General features: G+C 39.2%; 1 protein-coding gene across 1 annotated transcript in view; it reads left to right on the top strand.

Annotated features, from left to right (window-relative positions):
• The window catches only part of RALGAPA2 (Ral GTPase activating protein catalytic alpha subunit 2), a 270,837-nt gene that overhangs the window by 104,291 nt on the left and 143,689 nt on the right, over nucleotides 1-22,857 (top strand). The window contains exons 20-22 of the mRNA XM_006776151.2: nucleotides 3,375-3,568; nucleotides 4,784-4,882; nucleotides 5,120-5,275. Of these exons, the coding sequence (XP_006776214.1) occupies nucleotides 3,375-3,568; nucleotides 4,784-4,882; nucleotides 5,120-5,275 (449 nt within the window). The remainder of the gene's footprint in view (nucleotides 1-3,374; nucleotides 3,569-4,783; nucleotides 4,883-5,119; nucleotides 5,276-22,857) is intronic.

Below are 22,857 nucleotides of genomic sequence, written 5' to 3'. Positions count from 1 at the left end.
TAAATCAGCATACCTTCTTAGATGGACAGATCCTTGGTATTGCACTTACTTTACAGGTTAAACATTAGGAAGATGAGTCTCTTCAGAGAACCCAGAGGCCCATAATCAGACTTTTGTTCTCTGTACCTCCTGTCTTTCAGGTACAGTGTTTAGGAGTTCCATCTTGAATTTGATCTGCACATTTTATTGTGTCTCTTAAGTAGATTATGTGATACTTATGTGGGAAATTCAGATGTCTTGGGACCTTTCAGCATCCTATATAATAAAAGGCTAATATGTAAATTGTGCCCTCAACGGGGATTTCAACCAGGAGTTTGACCAGGGGGCAAGGCCAGCCGGCCAACCACCCACAGCCCCTCCCCCCGACTGGCCCCACCCCAGATCGCCCCCCTAATTGGGGGTGGGGCCCGCCAGCCAATCGACCGCAGCCCCTCCCCCAGGGTCCATCGGGGTGGGCTGGCCGGACCCAACCCGTGTACAAATTCGTGCACTGGGCCTCTAGTCTAGTATAATAAGATATTAGCAGCTGTCCTGGGTACGGGGAAGGATGCAGACCATTCTTGGATCTGCCCCAGCTCCTTGTCAGATTCACTCCTTGCTCCTTTTTGGTTCTTATCATTCCTCTACCTAAAGTTCCTCACATCCACCAATTGCTCTTCAATTTCTTTAATTAGGCCTTAAAAGCACTAACAATATATGTACTCAAAATAACACTCAGTGGGAGTTCATAATTGCCTAGAAATCAGTTTTTCTTTATTTGTGTGGGAAATGTGTGAGGAATAGAACTCTGGGAATAAGTATGTTAATAAGAAATGGTGTAAGAAAATAAAGTAAAGGGGGTTACTGGTGGAGATAGGACCAACTTTTTAAACTCCCTCCAAAGATTCAAAAGAGAAGCAAAGCAAAGGAGATACTAATTAAATAAATACATTGATAGATCGAAGAAAGAAAAATAGAACACTAGTTTAGCTATGTGTGTATGTCACATAAACTATAAAGCAGAAATCATTAGTGACAGCAATAATTATGAATTTATATGAACTTCATAGTAGAAAATTTGAATAACTCAAAAATTGACAAGTTAAGAAAAAATATTAGAGAAGACTTACACAATATAATTAATGGAGATATTTTTATATATAGTGAATGGAAATATATATATAAGTATATAAAACTTTGAACTTAATTAAAATATACAGGTGATTTTTCAAAGCACATGGAACATTTACAGAAATTAACTAACTAGATCTTTAATCAACTCTCAAATGTTATGATTTGAAACTATACCACATTCTATGAGTGTGATGAAATAAAGAACAAAAGAGTAATAAAACTACATTAAGAAACTAAAAACTGCACTTTATTTTTTTAACAATTCTTTATTGTTGAAAGTATTACATATGTCCCCCCTTTAACTCCATTGGCCCCCTCCAGATCCCCCGCCCCAGCTCCCCTCTTCCAGCCTCAGGCCTTCAGCACCTTATTATCTGTGTCCATGGGTTCTGCATTTATGCATGCAAGGTCTTTGATTGATTACCTACCACCCACCCACCCTTCCCTGCCTTCCCTCTGAGCTTCCGCAGTCTGTTCTATGCTTCCATGTCTCTGGATCTATTTTGTTCATCAGTTTATTTTGTTACTTAGATTCCACATATGAGTGTGATCATGTGATACTTGTCTTTCTCTAATTTCATGTAGAATGGTACTCTCCAGGCCCCTCCAGGCTGTCCCAAAGAGTAAGAGATTATTCTTTTTCACTGCTGCATAGTATTCCATGGCATAAATGTACCATAGCTTTTTTATCCACTCATCTACTGATGGGCACTTGGGCTGTTTCCCTAACTTCGCTTTTGTTAATTGAGCTGCTATGAACATAGGGGTGCATACATTCTTTCTTATTGGTGCTTTGGGTTTCTTAGGATACATTCCTAGAAGTGGGATCACTGGGTCAAATGGCAGTTCCATATTTAATTTTTTAAAGAAACTCCATACTGTTTTCCATAATGGTTTCACGAGCCTGCATTCCCACTAGCAGTGTGCTAGGATTCCCTTTTTCCACATCCTCGCCAGCACTTGTCATTTGAAAAACTGCACTTCAGATAAATTAAGTCCAAAAGAAATTAAATTAGAAATTAGGAAATATTTCAAAGTGGACTACAATTTAAATTACATATCAGAAGCTCTAGAATGTAGCTGAAGACTTAGGTGTTTCTATTAGAAGAGAAAAATATTGATCTATGTGCCCTATTCAAAATATTAGGGAATAATGGCAGAATAATATATTGAAGTTAATAAAAAGGGAACTTATAAAGTTAAAATGCATACACATATGTGCTGGAAAGCAACAGAGAAGGCAAAAACAACTTTTAAAAACAGTACAATAGATGACTAGGCAAGGTTAATCAAGGAAAGAATATTGGGAGTGCAAAAGGGAACAGAGCTACAAAAACTACAAAATTTAAAATAGTAGGTTAGTTTGAATATATTTATAAAAATAAAGGACAATTCCTAGTTTTACTAAAGTTTCAAATAAATGAGAAACTGTTTTTTCCAATCTGTTCCATACACTAAAAAGAAAGAAAGCTCCCTAATTTCTGTTATCTAACTTGTGTTAACTTGATAATGAAATGAGACAAGGTACATATTTAAAAAGGAAAATTTGAGTCCATCTTACTTAAAATCATATAAGCAAAAATTCTAAATAAAGAATTTGCAAATGAAACCCAAGAATATTGGAGAAGGCTCATATATCAGAGCTAAAAATGTTTATTCCAGGAACACAAATGCAAAAGGAAAAAAATCCATCCTGAGAAAAACATCAGACAAATCACAATTAAAGAACATTCTACAAAATATCTAATCAGAACTCAAAACTGTCAATGTCATCAAAAACAAGGAAAATCTGAGAAAATGGCATAGCCAAGAGGAAGCTAAGGAGACATGATGATTAAATGTACTGTGATATCCTAGATGGAATCCTGGGACAGAATAAGGACATTAGGTAAAAATTAAAGCAGTCTGAACAAGTATGGACTTTGTAGTAATGTTTTAATATTGGTTCATTAATTGTAACAGCATACCGTACTTAGGTAAAGATGTTTAGCAATAAGGAAACTTAACATGGAGTATATGGGAACTCTGTATACTATTCTAGTAATTTTTTGTAAATCTAAAACTGTCCTAAAAATTAAGTACTTTTAAAGAATTATTTCAGGAAAAAGTTGTAAGAAATTGTTCATCTTATTTATTTTACTTTAGAAAATTTTCATCTTAATTATTTTACTCTCAATATATAAGCATTGATAATTTTCATGAAAGAATAAAGGCAGTACTCAGATTGTATTTCCAGGATTAACACGCATTTTTCTCCATAGATAGCAGTGAATGCCTTGCAGACGACTGTAGCATAATCGCCGGAGGGAACCTCACTGGTTGGCACCCAGACTCTGCTGCTGTATTATGGCGAAGAGTCTTGGGAATCCTCGGAGATGTGAATAATATCCAGTCGCCCAAGATCCATGCCAAAGTTTTTGGCTACCTCTATGAACTCTGGTATAAACTAGCAAAGGTACTCTTGCTATATTTCCTTTTTACTCTAACATGGAAAAACTGACTTAGTTTCATTAAAACTGTGTTGCAATTCACCACTGAATACATCCTGGGATAATAATTAGGTGTTGACACAAAGTATATTTGAATATCAAAGAATAAATAGTAATACCTATAGTTTGGTCATTTTGTAAATATGAAAAAGTCATTTCATTTAATGCATAAATATTATATTACTATAGGATATTAAAGAGTAGGGTATTATTTAGTAGTATTAATTGCTTTCTTTATGAAAGTGATACTGGTTTTATTGTATAAAATTTGAAAAATGGCCCAGCTAGTGTGGCTCACTGGTTGAGTGTCGACCTGTGAACCAGGAGGTCATGGTTTGATTCTGTCAGGGCACATGCCTGGGTTGCGGGCTCGAGCCCCAGTGTGGGGCATGAAGGATGCAGCTGATTGATTTTTCTCTCTCATCATTGATGTTTCTATCTCTCTCTCCCTCTCCCTTCCTCTCTGAAATCAATAAAAATGTGTATTTGTTAAAAATTTTAAAAAGATAGAAAATCAAAGTAGAAAATTGATATCACTCCCCACAGAGATAACCAATATTATGGTCTTTTAGGAGTAAAAAATTTTTATAAAAGTAAAATATTAGAGTACATACAATATTCATTGTTTTTTAAAATTTTTATTTATTGATTTTAGAGAGAAAAAACATCAATTTGTTGTTCCCCTTATTTATGCATTCATTGGTTGATGCTTGTATGTGCCCTGACTGGGGATTGAACCCACAACCTTGGCATATCAGGACAAGGCCCTAACCAGTGGGACAACTGGGGCCTTTTCATTCTGCTTTTTGTTTCTGTTTATTACATATCTATCCACTGAGCCAAACCGGTTAGGACTATATATATATATTTTAAAACGTGATTCATGTTTATACAGTATAACTTGTTCAACCATTCTTATCATGTGGAGGTCAGGACCACTCCATTATATTCAAGGAAAAACAATGCACTAGTTTTTATTAAGTCTAAAACCACATATAGTAAGTTAGATATAAAATTCAAAATGACAGTAGATCTCACAATAAAAGAAAAACTTGTAACTATTGTAGGTTTTTACTCATAGAAATTGTACTGGAAGCAGCTAGTTGACCATGGAACCCCAATATTGGGATATTGTTGGGGTAAACTGTATTGCCTTCCCTAATCTCCTCTTTGTGAATTAGATACGGGATAATCTGGCAATAAGCCTGGATAACCAAACTTCTCCATCTCCTCCGGTCTTGATCCCACCACTCAGAATGTTTGCATCATGGCTATTTAAGGCAAGTGGATATGTTTTTATTCCTTTATTGTAATTTCCTCTTCCTTTCTGAAATTAAGTTTTTAAAATGTAATTTCCCAAGACGGCATGTTTCGAAGACAGGCCGGGTCTTACTAAAGCCAGCGTATCCCACATCTCCACAAGCAACTCTTACGGAAAACTGAAAAGTAAAGGAAATGTTGAAATGCCCGGCTGCATCTGGAGTTGATTAAACCTTCAAACATCATCTTCTTGGCAGGCGACGACATTGCCAAATGAATATAAGGAAGGCAAACTGCAAGCCTACAAACTGATCTGTGCCATGATGACCAGACGCCAGGACGTTCTGCCAAACTCAGACTTCCTGGTGCACTTTTACCTGGTGATGCATCTGGGATTAACCAGCGAGGATCAGGTATTTTGTGACTCCTTTACATTGGTAGCCCATTATTTGGAAAGTACATAGGACTTCACAGGTTAAATTTGAGTTTATGAAAATACATCAGAAATGTTAAAAGTTCTCAGTAGTTTCGACTCTTACAACAAAACACTGGCCTTTCAAAAATGTAAATCAGATTATTATCACATTCCTTTTTCTTCTCCCCACTCACTTTGCATTGAACCAACCAAATTTGAATTTTATTCTATGGCTTGTACACTTCTATATGGTCCAACCTTTGCCTGTAATGTGAACCTCAAAAATACTATTTCAATTGCTTTTTTGTTGGAATTCTACATTAGATATTGTTTGAAAAAATTATTCTGGTCATTTAAAAATGTTTGAAAACTATCATTTTAGAAGTTAGGATGTTTTTCTGGAAGACCTCACCCATAAATTATGGGTCCTGACGTTTCCTGATTAAGAGTTATTTTATTTTCTATCACAAAGAATTGTGATTGGTGGTTAAGTTGAAAGGCCAAGGAGCCACCAGCAGTAGCCCCTCCGTGTAGACCCTGGGTGTGCAGGATGGGATATGGCCAGCCTCTGGCCATCCTACCTTGAGAAGTCCCCTGCCAGTGGGCAGAGGGTGTGGGGGGGAGGAACACTCTGACTCCTGATTTTCTTTGTAAATATCAAGCAGTCAAGTGGTGTGATTAGTTTGTATTTCACAGAGATTATTCTGGACTCTGTTTGGAGGATGGATTTTGAAATGTGACAGTGGTAGGATAGAATCGGATTGGGCCTGGATACAGGGAGATTAATTAGGAAGTAGTTAAATTAATATAGATTTTTTAAAAAAATGTTGAGAACTAGGATGGTAGCATTGAAGATGGAAAGAAGGAATTGAAAAGATTCAAGAAATTTTAAGGCATTTAATTTTATCTAGATCTTCTTTACCAATTTGAGGCATGGGGAGTGTTCCAGAATTTACCCTTTGAGTTGTAGATACTTATTAATGAATGTGAATCATTCATGAACTGTAAGTAACCATCCTTTCTGTATTCCTTGTATTCTTGAATGTGTGAAGCAGATACACAGACTTTTCGGTGCCCCTAGGATACATGTAAGAGGTCATTCTCCTGATTGACCAGCTTTTCTTTGTTGGTCCAGAATGCACTTGAACCTTCCCAACCAAATTCCTGAGTATATTCCCTGATATTATATATTCCCTGAAATTATTTCGAGCTTTAATCATTGAACTTTTACCTGGAGCAATTAAACCGTGCTGACCTACTGAGTTGCTTTTATCATAGTTGCTCCAGTTTCAGCATTATGTATAGGACATTTAGATATCAGGCTGGACTTACACCCATAGTCTCGTTTATTTCCCAAATAAAAGTAGAAATGGACATGAAAGTGGAACTGTTTGTGCTCTGTGCTCAGATATTGTGCAGCCATCATTGCAGGTGGAAGCATCTTTTGCCGAATGATGCAACTCAGGGCATGTGGAAGATTAAGGGGTTTAAATAGGGAAGAGAATTAACTCTCACAGATAATAAGGAGATCCCTCAGTGACTGAAATAAGAGGGGAAGATGTAGTTAGCATGCTGTACTTGAAAGCAGTATTTGCTAAGATTTTGGAGAAAAAAATTTACTTGGAAATAATAATCAATTATAGAATCTTCTCTTTTAATAAAAGCAAATTTGAAGTCGGCTGTAAACAATATTTTTAGAATAAGTTTTCTAGAAAGTCATATAATTAGGTGTGACTTTGGAATCATCTTCCTATTTTAAAGTGTGTTAGAGTGAAAATGAAACAACAAAATGAGATGAAATAAGTATAACATTTGAGAACCCAAAACAGTATTTCAAAAAATTGGATTTTACAGTGTAGAAAAGGGAGTTTTCAAATTTTATACTTAAAATCATTTTCACATTTTAATGTATGTGATGTTTTTTGTTAATTTGATCTTTTGTAAATCATTTTAAAAAAATGTAAATCTTAATGATGGCCAATCGCTAATAGTATTTCCAACATCCAGACTTCTCAGATGGAAATGGAGATATCATAAATCTCTTTTTTATAATCTGCCTATTGTTTGGGACATTAAAAGCTTCAATTCTTATGTGTTTAGTAGAATTGACTGTTTTACTTTAACCTTTACAGTTAGTGGTATATGTTTTAGAAGCCCTGTCTGCCAAACAGAATTACTCTAAGTAAACTTTGTTCCTTTGCCAGAAGAAAATTGAGCAGAAGACCTTCTAATGAAGGAAACTTTCCTCATTTAAGTAAGAAATATATCTGGTAATTAGTTTAACTTTTGGGCCACATGTCTAAATAGATCATGGTAGTTGTTCCAGAACTTATATGTACTTCTGGAAACACATGTTATATTAATTATAAAAAGAAAAGATAGCTTTTACTGTAAATAGTGCAGCTAAACTCAATTTTTTAAATTGGCAAACTGTGCACCTGTGACCCGTCTGCGGGCTTATTGCCATCTTGTGGGAGTTCTTAAAGAGCCACACTTCCAGGTAGTCTGGCACTAAGGGCTTTCTTCCTGCAGATAGAGCCTTCTAATTTTTTCTTATTTTGTAGTAAGATAAGTAATAGCAAATAATTTTATAAATTTTAACATTTATTCGTCTCACAAATAAAATCCAAGGTGAATTTGTTCCTTTCGCCTCTGGGTGGCACACTTGTCTGCGAGATTCAGCTGTGTGGCTCAGGAACCACCACTGGGCTCTACAACTGCCTTAGACGCGGGGCCCTGTGAGCATTCTGGTGGGGCATGGTCGTTTTACAAATGCTTTCCTAAATCTGAGAGTATCAAAATTACGTCAGGAGGGGCTAATAAAGGGTTGAATTTGAAATAAGCTCTAAGATGTTGAAAATCTTTTTTTCAGATATAAGGGTAACGTACATAAATTCATTGAGGACTACTTAAAAAAATTTTTTATTCATTCATTCATTCATTCATTCATTTATTTATTTATTTATTGTTAATCCTCACCCGAGGATATTTTTCCATTGATTTTTAGGGAGAGTAGAAGAGAGAGGGAAAGACAGAGAGAAACATCAATGTGAGAAAAACACATGGAATTGGTTGCCTCCTGCACAAACCCCTACCCAGCCTCGGGCTGGGAGGATGCCATAACCAAAGTATGTGCCCTTGACTGGAATCGAACCCAGAACTCTTTGATCTGCAGGCCAACACTCTATACACTGAGCCAAACCTGCTAGGGTGAGAACCTTTTTTAATTAAAAACAAAACAAAACAAAAAAAAACAACTTTGTGAAATAGATGTCGCACAGATTGTGTTCTGTGATATAATCATGTAAAGTCATGGTTTAATCTAATAAAGCAATTTTTAGCTGGTGTTCCACGGCACAAGAATTTTTAAAAACATGCAAACCTGAGGTCAGGGGCACTGACCTCTTTTCCTTACTTAGCTTGTCAAATAAAAAAAAGAATAAGAGCCAACACAACAATAGCCGTCTGGTGTGAACGAATCAAAATTATATCTATTTTTTTTGTCAGATTGGTAAAAAATATGTATTTTTTTGTGCGCTGCATAATTTTAGTAATTAGTTTATGTGTGCCATGAGATGAAAAAGGTTGAAAATCGCTGGTCTAATATGATAGCAAATTATTTATGTAAATATAGTCACCTCTATATTTAAAAAATAATAATTCTTATATGGAATGGCTAGAATTCAAAATGTTACATTCCAAACCAACTGTTTTTAATATTGGTTGGACTGGTTTTAGCTATTCTAATAACTTAGTGATTTAATAGCTAAAATAATGACCTTATCAAATAGCATAGCCCACAGTATAAGTTTATGGCTTATTAGTACAATTGAAAAAAATACTTTTAAATAAATTTATTTTTCCCTTGACACTGAATTTTTAAAAAATTGATTGTTACTGGTTCAGAAAAACAACTAAGATCATAAAGACTCTCAAAATAATTAGAAATCATGAATGAAATTTTGGGTGACTTGTGGGATTGCCCGCCCTGCTCATGAAGGGGTCTTGCAGGTGGCTTCCTCTGCTCAGCTGCTGTGCTGGGGGTGGGAGTGGGGGGCGGGGGGCAGAGGGCCTTTGTTTCCCCGGCACCCACAGTGCCAGGCTCTGCTTGGAACTGCACGATGTTGGCCCATTGATTCTCCTCTACAGTTCAGTTAGATAAATATCATGGCCCATTGTTTAAATAAGCTTCAAAAAATATTGAGAACGTTTGCCCAATGCCACTTTTTTTTTTTTTTGTAAAGACTGTTATAATTCACAGGCAGGCCTGGCTTATTCCACAGGGAATATCTTTTTCATGGATTCACACCCAGCAAGTGGGTCATACAAACAGTCCTTGGTCCTATTCCTCTGTTCTGTCTTGTCTTACCTGGGCCCTGGCCTTGTCTCACCCCATCTCAGGAACCTCCTTTGAAATGCCATCCCACACCCAACCTGCAAATACCTTTTCATAGTTCCTTCCTAGTTCATCGCCATCTTTCAGTTTCTCTTCTAAAGCTGTTCCTGGTTCTTCTTAGGTTTTCCTAATGCTGAAGCAGATTTTTCACCTCGGTCTTCTTAAAAATATGTGGACATGAAAGGAACTATGATTTAAGTTTATTAAGAACAGTTCCTATTAATTTCATCATTATTTAAAACATATGGAAAGATCAATATGTGTGAAATGGAAAAGGACAGTTGAGGAAAGGAATTTTATTTTCATGTTTCTAAGAACATATATCAAAGACTGGAAAGTTTTCTTTGCTTAAAATAAGTAAGCTATTTTTTAACAATGACTTACAGATTTAATGTCTTAATGTAATTTGTCTGTTCTACATCAAAGTTAAATTCTCTTTTAAATGAAAAGCTTATATTAATGCAGAATTAGTGTTGCAAATTTGCATGGAGAAATTTTAGGAAATGTATGTGTTTGTCATTTTTATCTATAATGTTCTATTATCCTATATAATAAAAGGGTACTATTCAAATTGACCCTAACTGTGGAACAACCAGGAACTACTGGTCACTGTGACGCACACTGACCACCAGGGGGCAGACGCTCAATGCAGGAGCTGCCCCCTGGTGGTCAGTGTGCTTCCAAGGGGGAGCTCCACTCAGCCACAAGCCAGGCTGATGGCTGCAATTGCAGCAGTGGTGGCGGGAGCCTCTCCTGCCTCCTTGGCAGCGCTAAGGATGTCTGACTGTGGTTTAGGCCTGATCCCCCGGGGAGCAGGCCTAAGCTGGCAGGTAGACAGCCCCCAAGGGGTCCCAAACTGTGAGAGGGCGCAGGCCAGGCTGATGGACCCTCCCCCACCCCCCACCCCTCAGTGCGTGAATTTTTGTGCACTGGGCCTCTAGTCGTATTTTATAATACACCAGAAAAGCATGAGGTTCTCTCAGCTGAAGTAATATGTAATGTACTGCCCCTAGGTAGCAATCCAATTACCAATTGTTATCATCTATAATAATCTATAATAATAAAAGCATAATATGCAAATTGATCAAATGACTGAACAGCAGAATGACCGTCTGGATGACCACGCTATGACACCCACTGGCACCAGGCCAGCCAAGGCTCGCCACCTTGTTCCCGACTGCAGAGGGCTCACGGTTGGCTCCCTGGCACCTGTAGAAATCCTATAAGCTATATTATGCTCTGATATAAATCCCTGTCCTCTTAATCTCAGCAGAGTGCGTTCTATTGTCTGTAAGTAAGAACCTGACTTAGGCGGCGACTACTCTGCCAGGTACTATGCTAGGCACTTGCAGAACCATGATTAACAGTGGTTCATCTTTCAGCTGTTAAATGTACTTATAGCATTTCTTTTCTTTTTCCCTAAATTTGGGTTATTTTCTTTGTAGCCAAGAATATTTAACTTTTTTTTAGCAACATTTTGCTTTCATTGAACTTTATATTTTAATGAACTTTTTGCTATACCAGTGTTAAAGAAAACATAACTTTAAACATCATATAAAGAGTAATATTCTATCATAAAAGTAAAAATAGTTCGCGATTTTCATAATGGATGTTACAACCTCCTCTCATGAGGTATATGATGGAATAATATAATAATAAACACTCATTTTTAAAAAGATCTCAAGGGGCCCCTCAGTTAGCGTAAGACTCAGCAGTGAGCTATGAAAGCAAGGTGCAGGGGTGATACTTGTAAATTGGCCATCCCTGACTCTCTTAATAACCCCAGACAGCCTGGATCATGCAGTGATACGTAATAATTGCATCACCTTTTCTCAGACAAAGAATTGTTCTTTGCTGAAAATTTACTTTTAACTGAAACTACACATGTTAGATACACATAAATTTATAAATATTTTTAAGGCTAAACATAAATGAGTATTCCATTTCAGAGAATGAAGAATTAAGATGGCAGAGTAGAGACCTTGTTTATCTCATATCCAAGGAAATAATTCTAAACATCTCTAAAGTATTTATTCTGTACATCAAGTATGTTTTTAATCAATATTTGAATTCATGGGACTTTAATTAAATGCCAGCAGGACAGAGTGCATATTTATAAATTTAAAGGTCCAAATGATGTTTAGACGATGAAATATTAGCCTTGATGTGTATCAGTAGAGGAACTTTAGAAAGCTAACATAAATGCCTCATTTAAAAACAATTCTAAAAAAAAAAACTATAGGATTCTACAGTGAGTAAAAATAGGACTAATTCTGGGCCTTATTTCTAAGGGTTTTAAGAATGGGGAAATACATCTTCTAAGACTGCAGAATAGAAATCAGCTTCAAAATATATTCAACATTTGACTTTCGCAGATGACGAGCCTCATATTGGGAGCTGAAAGGCCTGGGTGCTAGATTCAGCTCTGTCACCCACTGACGCTGCGGACTTGCCTGACCACCAGTGAGCTGAACCTGAGGACCTCTAGGGCCCCTTCCTATTAAGCACTCTTGGATCCTCTGATTTGTTATGCATTTTATCATTAGGGTCACATTGTTCTTTATTAAATGTAGCAACAGATTCAATAAGCTTTTCGCGTGGAATATTTTCCTCACCCAGGTTCTAAAGGTCTGCACAGTGGTATGATGCTCACAATGTGTATATCCATCAAGGTGTGCAGAGGGCCAAGTGAGTGATACACAAGTCATAGCAATTGCACTGTCTGGAATACCTCTCTGGTTTAGGTGGTTTGAAAGCAGCTCACAGAGGAGGTGGGATTTGAGCAGGAATTTCAAGGATGAATAGGATTTAGATGGTAGGACAAGAAGCAGGGTGGAATTTTACATATCGAAGGTACAAACCTCAGGTCATGTTCAGGGAACAGTGACCATAGTGATTTTGATTTAGTTTTGCCAGATGTGTGCATGGAAATAATATGTAGACCTGAATCTAGGCAGGCATTGTACAGAGCCTGCATTCAGAGTCTTTTTCATCCAGCGGATAGTGGGAAGCTGTGGAAGGTTTTTGCGTACAACATTCAACATGACAAAAAAGCATTTCATGAGGCTGAAACTACGGTCATGACATGGGATTATCATCAGGAGAGAATGATGACAAGCACAGAAGGGGAATTACTGTAGTAGCCCAGGGGCAAGGTAATGAGGACCTAACAAGGACTGAGACATAGATGGGGCTTATGTGTGTAAGTTTATTTATCCACTAGAGGCCCGATGCACAAAATTTATGCAGAAAAGCAGGCCTTCCTTCCCCTGGCTGCTGGCACCAGCTTCCCTCCGGACCTGGGCTTCCCTCGCAGAGGGAGGCCCCGCCCACCTGCCAGTTGGTGGCCGGGCTTCCCTCTTTGGGGCAATCGTGGAGCCCCCCAATTGATCACCCTGCAGGCTGGTGGCCTGGGCCTCCCTCTGTGGGGCAATCATGGGGCGATAGCTGGGCCCCCGACCAATCACGTGGCACCCGCCTTGGCTGGTGCCGGTGGGTATCACAGCGTGGTCCCAGATAATCGTCCAGATGGTTGTTCCACTATTTGGCCATTTGGTCGATTTGCATATTACGCTTTTATTATATAGGTTATGTATATGTGTATGTACATGTATGCATATGTGTTTTGTGTGTGTATGAAATACTTGGGGCAGGTATAATATAATGCTGAATAGTAATTGCCCTGAGAAGGTAGAGCCTCCTGACACTATTCCAGTATCTCTCAAAGCACAAATTGAGTCAGGAAGACTAGAAGATGAATTGAGAAAAGGGAGGAGCTAGGTAGGGTGTGACCCCTCTCTTCACCGTGGACATAGTAGCACAAGGGCAGGCTAAGTGGTGTGTGGGGGATATCCCAGGGATTGTCCCCACAAAGAATTCTTGCCTGTTAGGAAGTAGAAGTTTGTGGGAAAGATTCCCAGGTCTGTTTCTCTCCACTGAGAACATATTTTCTACCCTGTTGGAATTCAAAATTGATGTGCAATTACAGCTATTAGTTTAATTTTTACAGCTATTAAACTAGAACTTCTAAAGGTCTCTGTTATCTTATATTTTTCTTAGCCAGTTTTGTTATTGTTGGTTTTTGAAAGTAATTTGACATTTAAAAACACTTTTCTAAAAATATAATTTGTATTAGTTTGAATTTACTTTAATGAGATTTTATTGAGTATAAAGCTTTGCTGGAGCAATAAACAAAACTTTCCATTGGACTTAGATTTGCTGGAAGAATAATATCTACAAGGATAGGTAGCATATATCAACCTTCTGGGATATATTAAGTTAATTGATAATTCTTATGTGCTTGCAGTATGAATTCAGAGTGATGAAATGTAGAATCTGTCACATAGTGTTATGCCATCAAGTAATATACAGTGGTTTCTGTAAGGTTTCATGAGGACGTACAAGCCATAGATTAGACAAAGTTTTACCAAAAATAATTTATTATAACTTTGTTCAGCCATTAATGGCTATGACACTTTAGATACTGCCTCAAAATAATATATTGGCAAGTTTTTTCTTTTCTTTTACAACTCTAAAGCCAATTATTATTTTCACTGAGCTACAGATTGAGCCTATTACACCTAAGTAAGGAAAGTAGAAAGATGTCGAAGGTAACAGATGGTTGAGGTTGAGGTTATGAGGTTAGCACATGGGCCGCGAACTTGTTTCCCAGCTTTAAAAGGGTAAAGTGATAGCCTGGGAGGCTGATCAGAGAGGAAGGAGACTGCCTGAGAGGCCAGAATAGAGTTTGGTTTGATTTCCTCCCTTTTTGGAGTTAAAGGTATAAAGACTTTGTTTCAAGTAAATGCTGTCAGTGAAAAATATGAGTTATGTATATGTAGCCATAAGTGTTTAGTAAGCACATGCTACATGAAATAAAGCATAAAATGCAATATAATAGCAACTCAATATATGTGGAAAACTGGAAGATTTTTTCTTACTAAACTGTTCCCATACGGTACAGTGTGTAATCTGGCCTGCGATTTCCAGTAGAGAAAATGTTCTTTTGCCCTGAGGTCTCTCTCTGGAAGGAGACTTACTGTGGCCTCCAGAATCATCCTTGGTAGACTCACTGGAGTGTACCTCGTCTTTTCCCAACACAGCAGGCATTCAACAAATGTGCTGATTGCCAAAAAATTTAAAAGTAAAAAAGGAAGACCTTAAAACCACATGGCCTCATGGGAAGAATGGGTGACCAAAGAAGCTGAGCTCAACCGTTCTGGTTGAGACTGGCTCCAGCTACCATCCTCAGTGCAGGCATTAACCTTCTGTGGCGGTGAGCTGGCCAGTGTTCATTATCCCAGACAGCGATTCCCGGGACACAGAGCTTTTGCCACCTCCCCCACTCCAGGAACCAGTGTCCTGAGACATTTTGGTTGTCACAAGTTGGGGAGTGAGGTAGTTTCCCTCATCTGTGACATGGGCCTTGAAGGGGATGGTTTTTGTCGTCAGAGGACATTGCCAATGTCTGGGAACATTTTTGGTTGCCACATTTGGGAAAGTGTTACTGGCATCTAGTGGGTAGAGGCCAGGGATGTTGTTCAAATTCCTGTGATACGTAGGTCTAAGCAAAGAACGTGGGATCCTGAGTGTCAGTAGTGCTCAGGTTGAGAGACCCTGTTCTAAAAGAGGACACAGGGGAAGAGGCAGGCAACAGACATTAAATGACAATCTCAGTAATAAAAGAAGTATAATAGACCAGCTCTTTCAATTTAACCAAGGAAATTAAAGCACACACAAATATAACCAGGGAGATTAAAGTAAGAGAGGCAAATGTTCAGGTTGAACTATGAGGCACTTGCCAATATTGAACTATTTTTCAAAAAAAGGAGGAGTGCAGTTTTGTACTGTTCAAACTTTAATAATTCTGCATGTATATTTAAAAAATCAATTTAAGAAGTAAAACATGGAGTGATCTGATTAGTTCAGTGTCAGTATGAAAACATCTGAGATTGGTTTTGTCTGGAAGCTCAGTCTCAGTACGTAGTGTAACCTGCACCCACAGAGCCTACGCTGCAAGCTGAGTGGAGGCCGGGAGGGGCTCAGGGTGGTTCTACTGCCCCCATGCACGCTGCATGAGTAGCTGAGAGAAGGAAGAATGGCTAGAGAATAGGTTGCATGATGAAGAGTTGGCACATGGGCACAGGTCATTGCTTTCTTCTAATGTTTGGAGCCACGTCGGTATGTGTGGGAGTGGGTAGACACCGACCAGGCTGTCTTACTTCCGGAGAGGGGACAATGTAAGATTCCAGCTCCCCACCAGAGACACTGTCTAACCCGTGTCCTACTCAGGCATTGAGGGTGATGGATGTAAGCCTCTCAAACTCTAAAATATCTGTCCAAGGCTATTTGGCCTGACTGTCCCACGGGTAGCCTGGACAAGAGGGTCATCTTTGGAGCTCTGGCCTTGAGTCAGTGACCACATAGCCTTTTCTGGCTTAAGCTTCTTTGTTTCATGAAATAAGGTCATTGTGGCTCTCTGTGGAGCCTTGGAAAGGTGAGGACAGTTAGGCCTTCAGTAGGCGCCGGTGTGGTCACTGCAGAAGGGATTTGTTGTTTGAAATATCACTTGTTGACTTGTAAGACCATCTTTTGCCATTCTTTGAAGGTTTTAATAAAATTCACCTTTTTCTTTAGGCAGAGAAGAGCTGGGAGACAGAGAGATGGCTTCTGGTAGCATTTCAAGTATTAAGTAGCACTGGGGGAATGTGGTGCTTTACCTCCCATTTGGAAAGGAGTGATTTTGAATATAAGAGATTTGAAGTCATGACTATGGTTTGTAATCCTTAAAGGGCAAGTTTGTATACAAGGAAATAACGGCAGGCCAAGCATTTTAAATTGCAAGTTTTGTTTCTGTAAGGAAGTGCTCTCCTTGTGGGAAATGATCTTTGTTGTCTGTTGGTTCTTTTCAATAGATAACAGTAAGTGATAGTGTGCTAACTGCAGATTACTCAGTTACTAGTATTAGTGCTATTTACTAGAACACATTTTGGAGAGAATATTATTTTCTATAGAAACAATAAACAACCGTTTTTCTTTTGTTCTTCACCGAAAATATTCTTTGGTAGGTACTTGTGGGCTAGAGAAATTTTAGCAAAATAGAACCTTTTAGTAATAAGACATTAAAATAAAACACCATTTTTTTCTGTGCTGGAGTCTTATGTTGAATGTGTTCATATGATCCCTTTATCAAGAATCTGTGCCTGTGTCACCTATTTGCTCCTCTCCCCTGGGTCCCCATGGAGCCCTATGCTCGTCCCCTGGCCTCGCTCTGTACAGCGGTCCCCACCCGAGAGGTCTTTGCTGGAAGGCAGCGGCCATGCTTTATTCTGCCTCAGACCCCTCCCAGCAGCTGACATGGTACCTTCAACCCAGTCAGCACTTGAGAACTTTGTCATCTTATTGTTAAATGTTGTTGTTTTTTGGTATGAAATTTTCAGAATGACTTGATTTCCATTTCACACTCTTTTTTAAGGAGTAGATTTTAAATCAAATTTATTTTAAATTTTACTTTTCAGTTGATCTTTACAGAATTTTAGTAAGATCGTGATTAAAAATGCTGCCATAATATAATAAATGTAATGATGTTTGATGTATAATAAAAGCAATGATGTATGAGGCCCTAGACAGGGGTCCTCAAACTACAGCCCGCGGGCCACATGCAAATACAAATATTGTATTTGTTCCTGTTTTGTTTTTTTACTTCAAAATAAGATATGTGCAGTGTGCGTAAGAATTTGTTCATCGTTTTTTTTTAAACTATAGTCCAGCCCTCCAACGGTCTGAGGGACAGTGAACTGGCCCCCTGTTTAAAAAGTTTGAAGACCCCTGCTCTAGAATTTACAAAATGTTTCAGATCGTTCTACTTTGCCATGTAAGAGCACTATGAGGTCAGATGCATTTCTGTTCCCATTTTACAGATGTGAAATTGCTTGCTCAGGGGACACAGTATCTGCAAATTAATGGGTATCTTTTAGGAGTTTTATCTCCAAATCCTTTTTCTTCCTATTGCCTCAGGCCTTCCACATCTGTCTGAAAGCAACTTTGTTTAAAGAAAAAAGAATACTTTTTAAGTCCCCCAAATGAATTGTATTATGTAAGTTAAAAACCAGAATGTTGAATAGGGATTCCTAGAATTTAAAGCAGTGAGCCTTGTGTCAGCCTTTGAAAGATCGATGAATGATTGTGGACAGTCTGATTGCTTGCCTTTCCCCCTTTCCTTCCTCCTGGGTGGGGCTGGTGTGCAGCGGGCTCTCCTTCGGGGGATGTGCAGACCAGGGATGTCGCCTGTGTTTCAGTGCTGCCACTGTCAGGGGTTCTGTCCTGCATCAGATTGGCAGGGATGGCCTCCCTTTGGGATTTTTTTCTCAAATTCAGTTATTCTTAGGAGCTCTTTGTCCAAATACAACTTAAATTACAAAAAAAAAAAGTAGTTATAATTCTGTTGCCCCAGCAGACACTATAAGCCATACCTGTTGCAACTCTTCTATGTAACTCATCTAGATCTCAATGCCACATCTTAGGCTCAGGCTTTCTTTTCACCAAAGAAACAGCAGACATTTCCCTGTTACACTCCCATCTTCTCTCCGCGATCAGGAAAACACAAGGATGTCCATTCTCACTGCTTCTGTTCAACAAATGGGGACTGGATATTCCAGCCAGGGCAATTAGGTAAGAAAATTACATAAAATGCATTCACGCTGGAAATAAAAAAGAAAAACTATCAATATTCAAATATGGCATGATTTTGAATATAGAAAACCCTAAGGAATACACATACATACACAAATAGAATGAATAAATGAATTCAGCAAGATTGCAGGATAAAAGATCTATATACAAAAATCAACCAAATTTCTGTACACTACAGTGAGCAACTTTAAAATTAGAAAAAGTCCCATTTAACGTAGCTTCAAAAAGAAAAGTAGTTTGGGAATATAGCTAAAGAAGTGTAAGATATATATACTGAATACTAAAAAATGTTTCTATAAAAAATTAAAGAAGACTCAATAAATGGAAATATAGCTCATATTCTTGTATTGGGATACTTTACATTCTTAAGATGGCAATAATTGCTAAATTAACCTACAAAATCAACACAATCGCTATCAAAATCCCATGGCCTTTCTTGCAGAAATGAAAAAGCTGATCCTAAAATTCATGTGCAATTTCAAGAGACCTTGAAAGACCAAAACAATCTTGAAAAAGAATAAAGTAGAGGACTCAAAGTTTCCTACTTGAAACTTTACTTCAGTTTTAGTAATCAAAACAGTACATTACTGGTGAAAGGTTAGACATATAGAGATCAGTGGAGTCCAGAAATAAACCCATGCATCTATGTTCAACTGATTTTCAACAAGGTTACCAAGAAACTCAGTGAGGAAAGAATAGGCTCTTTAGCAAGTGGTGCCATGATATCCAATTGCAAAAGAATGAAGTTGGATTCCTACCTCACACCATATACAAAAGTTAACAAAATGGTTCAAAAACCTAACAACAAAAACGGTATAACTTATTTTTTTAAAAAAAGAAGTAAATTGTTGTGATCTTGAGTTTTGCAATGGATTCTTAGATATGACACCAAAAGCATAAGCAACAAAGAAAAAAATGGATAAATTATACTTCATCAAAATTAAAATCTTTTGTACATCAGAGGACACTATCTAGCAAGTGAAAAGACAACCCACAAAATAGTAGAAGACTTTTGCAAATCATATCTGATAAGGGTCTAGGATCAAGAATATATAAAAAAGTCTTACAACTCAACAACAAAAACACAAACAGCTCAATTTTAAAATGGGCTAAGGACATTGACTTCAGAGGACTCAGACATTATCTCCAAAGAAGATATAATATAGACCAATAAGGACATGAAAAGATTTTACATAATAACTTACCAGGGAAATGCAAATCAAAGCCACAGTGAGATACCACTTTTCACTCACTAGGATGGCTATTATATTTTCTTTTAAAAATGATGAAAAATAACAAATGATGAGGAAGTGGAGAAATTGGAACCTCTCAGACATTGCTGGTAAGAATATTAAATGGTGCAGCTGCTGTAGAAAGTTTGGCAGTTCCTTACCATATTAACCAGAAATTTTACTCCTAGGTATATATTCAAAAGAATTGACAGCAGGTATTCAAACAAAAACCTGTACAGAGATTTTCTTAGTAGCACTATTCACAGTCACCAAACAGTGGAAACAACCTAAATGTCCACCAATTGATAAAAGGGTCCATAAAATGTGGTCTGTCTATGCCAGCAGTTCTCAATCTGTGGGTCGCGACCCCTTTGGGGGTTGAATGACCCTTTCACAGCGGTCGCCTAAGACCATCGGAAAACACTGTGTAGAAGTCACCCCCAGCTTGTCTGACTTAGTTGGTCTGGGGTGAAGCCCAGAAATTTACTTTTCTAACAAGTCCCTAGAGCAGTGGTTCTCAACCTGTGGATCGCGACCACTTTGGGGGTCAAATGACCCTTTCACAGGGGTCCCTAAGACCATCAGAAAACACATATATAATTATATATTGTTTTGTGATTAATCACTATGCTTTAATTATGTTCAATTTGTAACAATGAAATTGGGGGTCACCACAACATGAGGAACTGTATTAAAGGGTCGCGGCATTAGGAAGGTTGGGAACCACTGGTCAATGTAAGGGAATCTTATCTATATATATAAAGAGCCAGGGGCCATCACAATCGAACGACCAAACAGACTGAGTAGGGCGACAAGGCTGGCAGGGGGGTGCAGTGAGGGACGATCAAACGACTGAGCAGCATGCTGCGTGGGGTGAGCAGGCCGACAGAGGGGTAGTGAGGGATGACCAAACGACTGAATGCAGGCTGTGTAAGGCAACTAGGCTGGCAGGGGCGGCAGTGAGGGGTGACCAGGCCGGCACAGGGGGGCAGTGAGGGGCAACCAGGCCGGCAGGGGGGTTAGTGAGTGATGACCAAATGACTGAACAGCAGGCTGTATGGGGCAATCAGGCCGCCAGGGGCGGCAGTGAGGGATGACCAGGCCATCAGAGGGGGGCAGTAAGGGGCGACCAGGCTGGCAGGGGGGGCAGTTGGCGGCAACCAGGCCGGCAGAGGGGGGCACTGAGGGACGACCAGGCTGGTGGGGGGGCAGTTGGAGGCAACCTGGCTGGCAGGCAGAGGCGGTTAGGGGCGATCAGGCAGGCAGGCAGGCAAGCAGTTAGGAGCTAGCAGTCCCGGATTGTGAGATGGATGTCAAACTGGGATTGGGCCTAAACCGGCAGTCAGACATACCCCGAGGGGTCCCAGATTGGAGAGGGTGCAGGCTGGGCTGAGGGGACCCCCCTCCCATGCACAAATTTCGCGCACTGGGCCTCTAGTTTGGTCATAAAAAGGAATAAAGTATCGCCATATGCTGCAACATCTTGAAAACATCCAAGCAAAATAAGAGATTAAAAAAAAAATACAACAAAAACAACCGACTATATATGACCCATATTCTGAAATGTCCTTGGTAGTAATATCAATAGAGACAAAGTAGATTAGGTTGCCTGGTGGAGGGGGAATGGAGAATGACTGCTAATGGGTAGAAGATTTCAATTTGAGGTAATGAAATATTCTCAAATTAAATAGTGATAATACATGAATTTTATTATATGAAAAATATATCTCAATGAAGCTCTTACAAACTAGAAGAAGAGCAGTTAAGATAACTGGGTATAAAATAAAATACATACAGTTATTGTAAAATCCATTAATCAATCTTCTGTTTTTCCTGGAAAAGTGTTCATCACTATAAAGGCTAGCAGACAGCAGAGTCTTTCTTCGCAGATGTGGGATTAAGTGTAGAGCAATCATAAAAAGTATTCAAGGCTCTCCTCTGGGGCTTGAGGGTCGCAGATACTTTCTTTTCCATCTGCCTGGTTGTCCCGTCTCTCCTGAAAAGTCCTGATGCTGTACAAATGGTCAGAGCAGCTCCCGTGGCCATCAGAAGTCTGTTTATGCATGTCACTCCCTCTCTACTTTGCATGCTACCGTCAAGGTCTTCTCCATAGCATTTTTTGTGGTGAGAAGCCTGAGGCAATTTTGTTTCTACAGCCACAGAACTAATTATTCTATCTTGTCATATTTCTCATGGACTTGATAACATAGTTATACCAAGAGAAGTCACATTTGTGTGACATTTATAAAAACATCTGCTTTTTCTCCAAAAAATTACACAAAGATAATGTCAAGGACATAGTACATATTTCTCGGCTTGGATCTTGAGAGTAATTTTTAGCTTTGTCCTGCTGCATTTTTATTTCCATGGACTTTTCTATAAGTGCAATGCGTGGGGCATGATCTGCTTTTTTAAAAAGGCCATATTATAAAGGCTTTATTTTTATCAATGAAAAATGCTACCTGAACCAAAGTACAGCATGAAGAGGCCAGGTAGCCGCCTGTGGTATGTAGAGGATGCCTGTGATGGAGCAGACGCACCAGCAGAAGCAGGAGCACCAGGCTGTGGGACTTTGAGGGCTCTTCAGATCGGTTCTTCTGGTAACTAAAACCTTTTGGCCACTCTGCATTTCTGAGCTTTGCCAATAGGATGATAACTGAGACAGTAAAGCCTCGATAGGATGAACTAATTCAGGTGAGGGAATATCTATTAAAGCCCAAAGTCTGTCACATAAAAAGTAGGTTTTCCAAATGCTTATGTAAAAAATTGACAAATTAGTTTGTGTACCTGTTTTTACATATGTAGACACTAGAGGCCTGGTACATGAAATTTGTGCATGGGGGAAGGGTATCCTTCAACCTGGCCTGCACCCTCTCACAATGTGGGACCCCTCGGATAGGGTCCCTAGGCCTGGCTGGCGATCAGGGCCTATTGGGGCTTTCCTGCTGCCGGCAGCTGGCCCCACCCCCGCTGCTGTCACTGCCTGCCATCAGTGCAGTACTACCGCCCAACCCCCACCACCAGTCACCTCCCTTTGCAGGTGACAGGCATGGGGTGCGATCGATTGGCTGGCCTCGGCCTTCCTCTGCGGGGCAATTGCTGGCCGGCCCTGCACACCCACCACAGTGTCGCTGGTTGGTGGCCTGGGCCTCCCTCTGTGGGACGATCAATCATGGGGCTCCATGATCAATCGCTTAGCAGAGGGAGGCCCCACCCACCCGGCTGGGGCTCTGCAATCTATCACCAAGCAGTGTCCTGGGC

The sequence above is a fragment of the Myotis davidii genome, unplaced genomic scaffold, assembly GCF_000327345.1.
Source record: "Myotis davidii unplaced genomic scaffold, ASM32734v1 scaffold608, whole genome shotgun sequence".
NCBI lineage: Eukaryota > Metazoa > Chordata > Mammalia > Chiroptera > Vespertilionidae > Myotis > Myotis davidii.
This window is presented reverse-complemented; position numbering and strand designations above follow the sequence as displayed.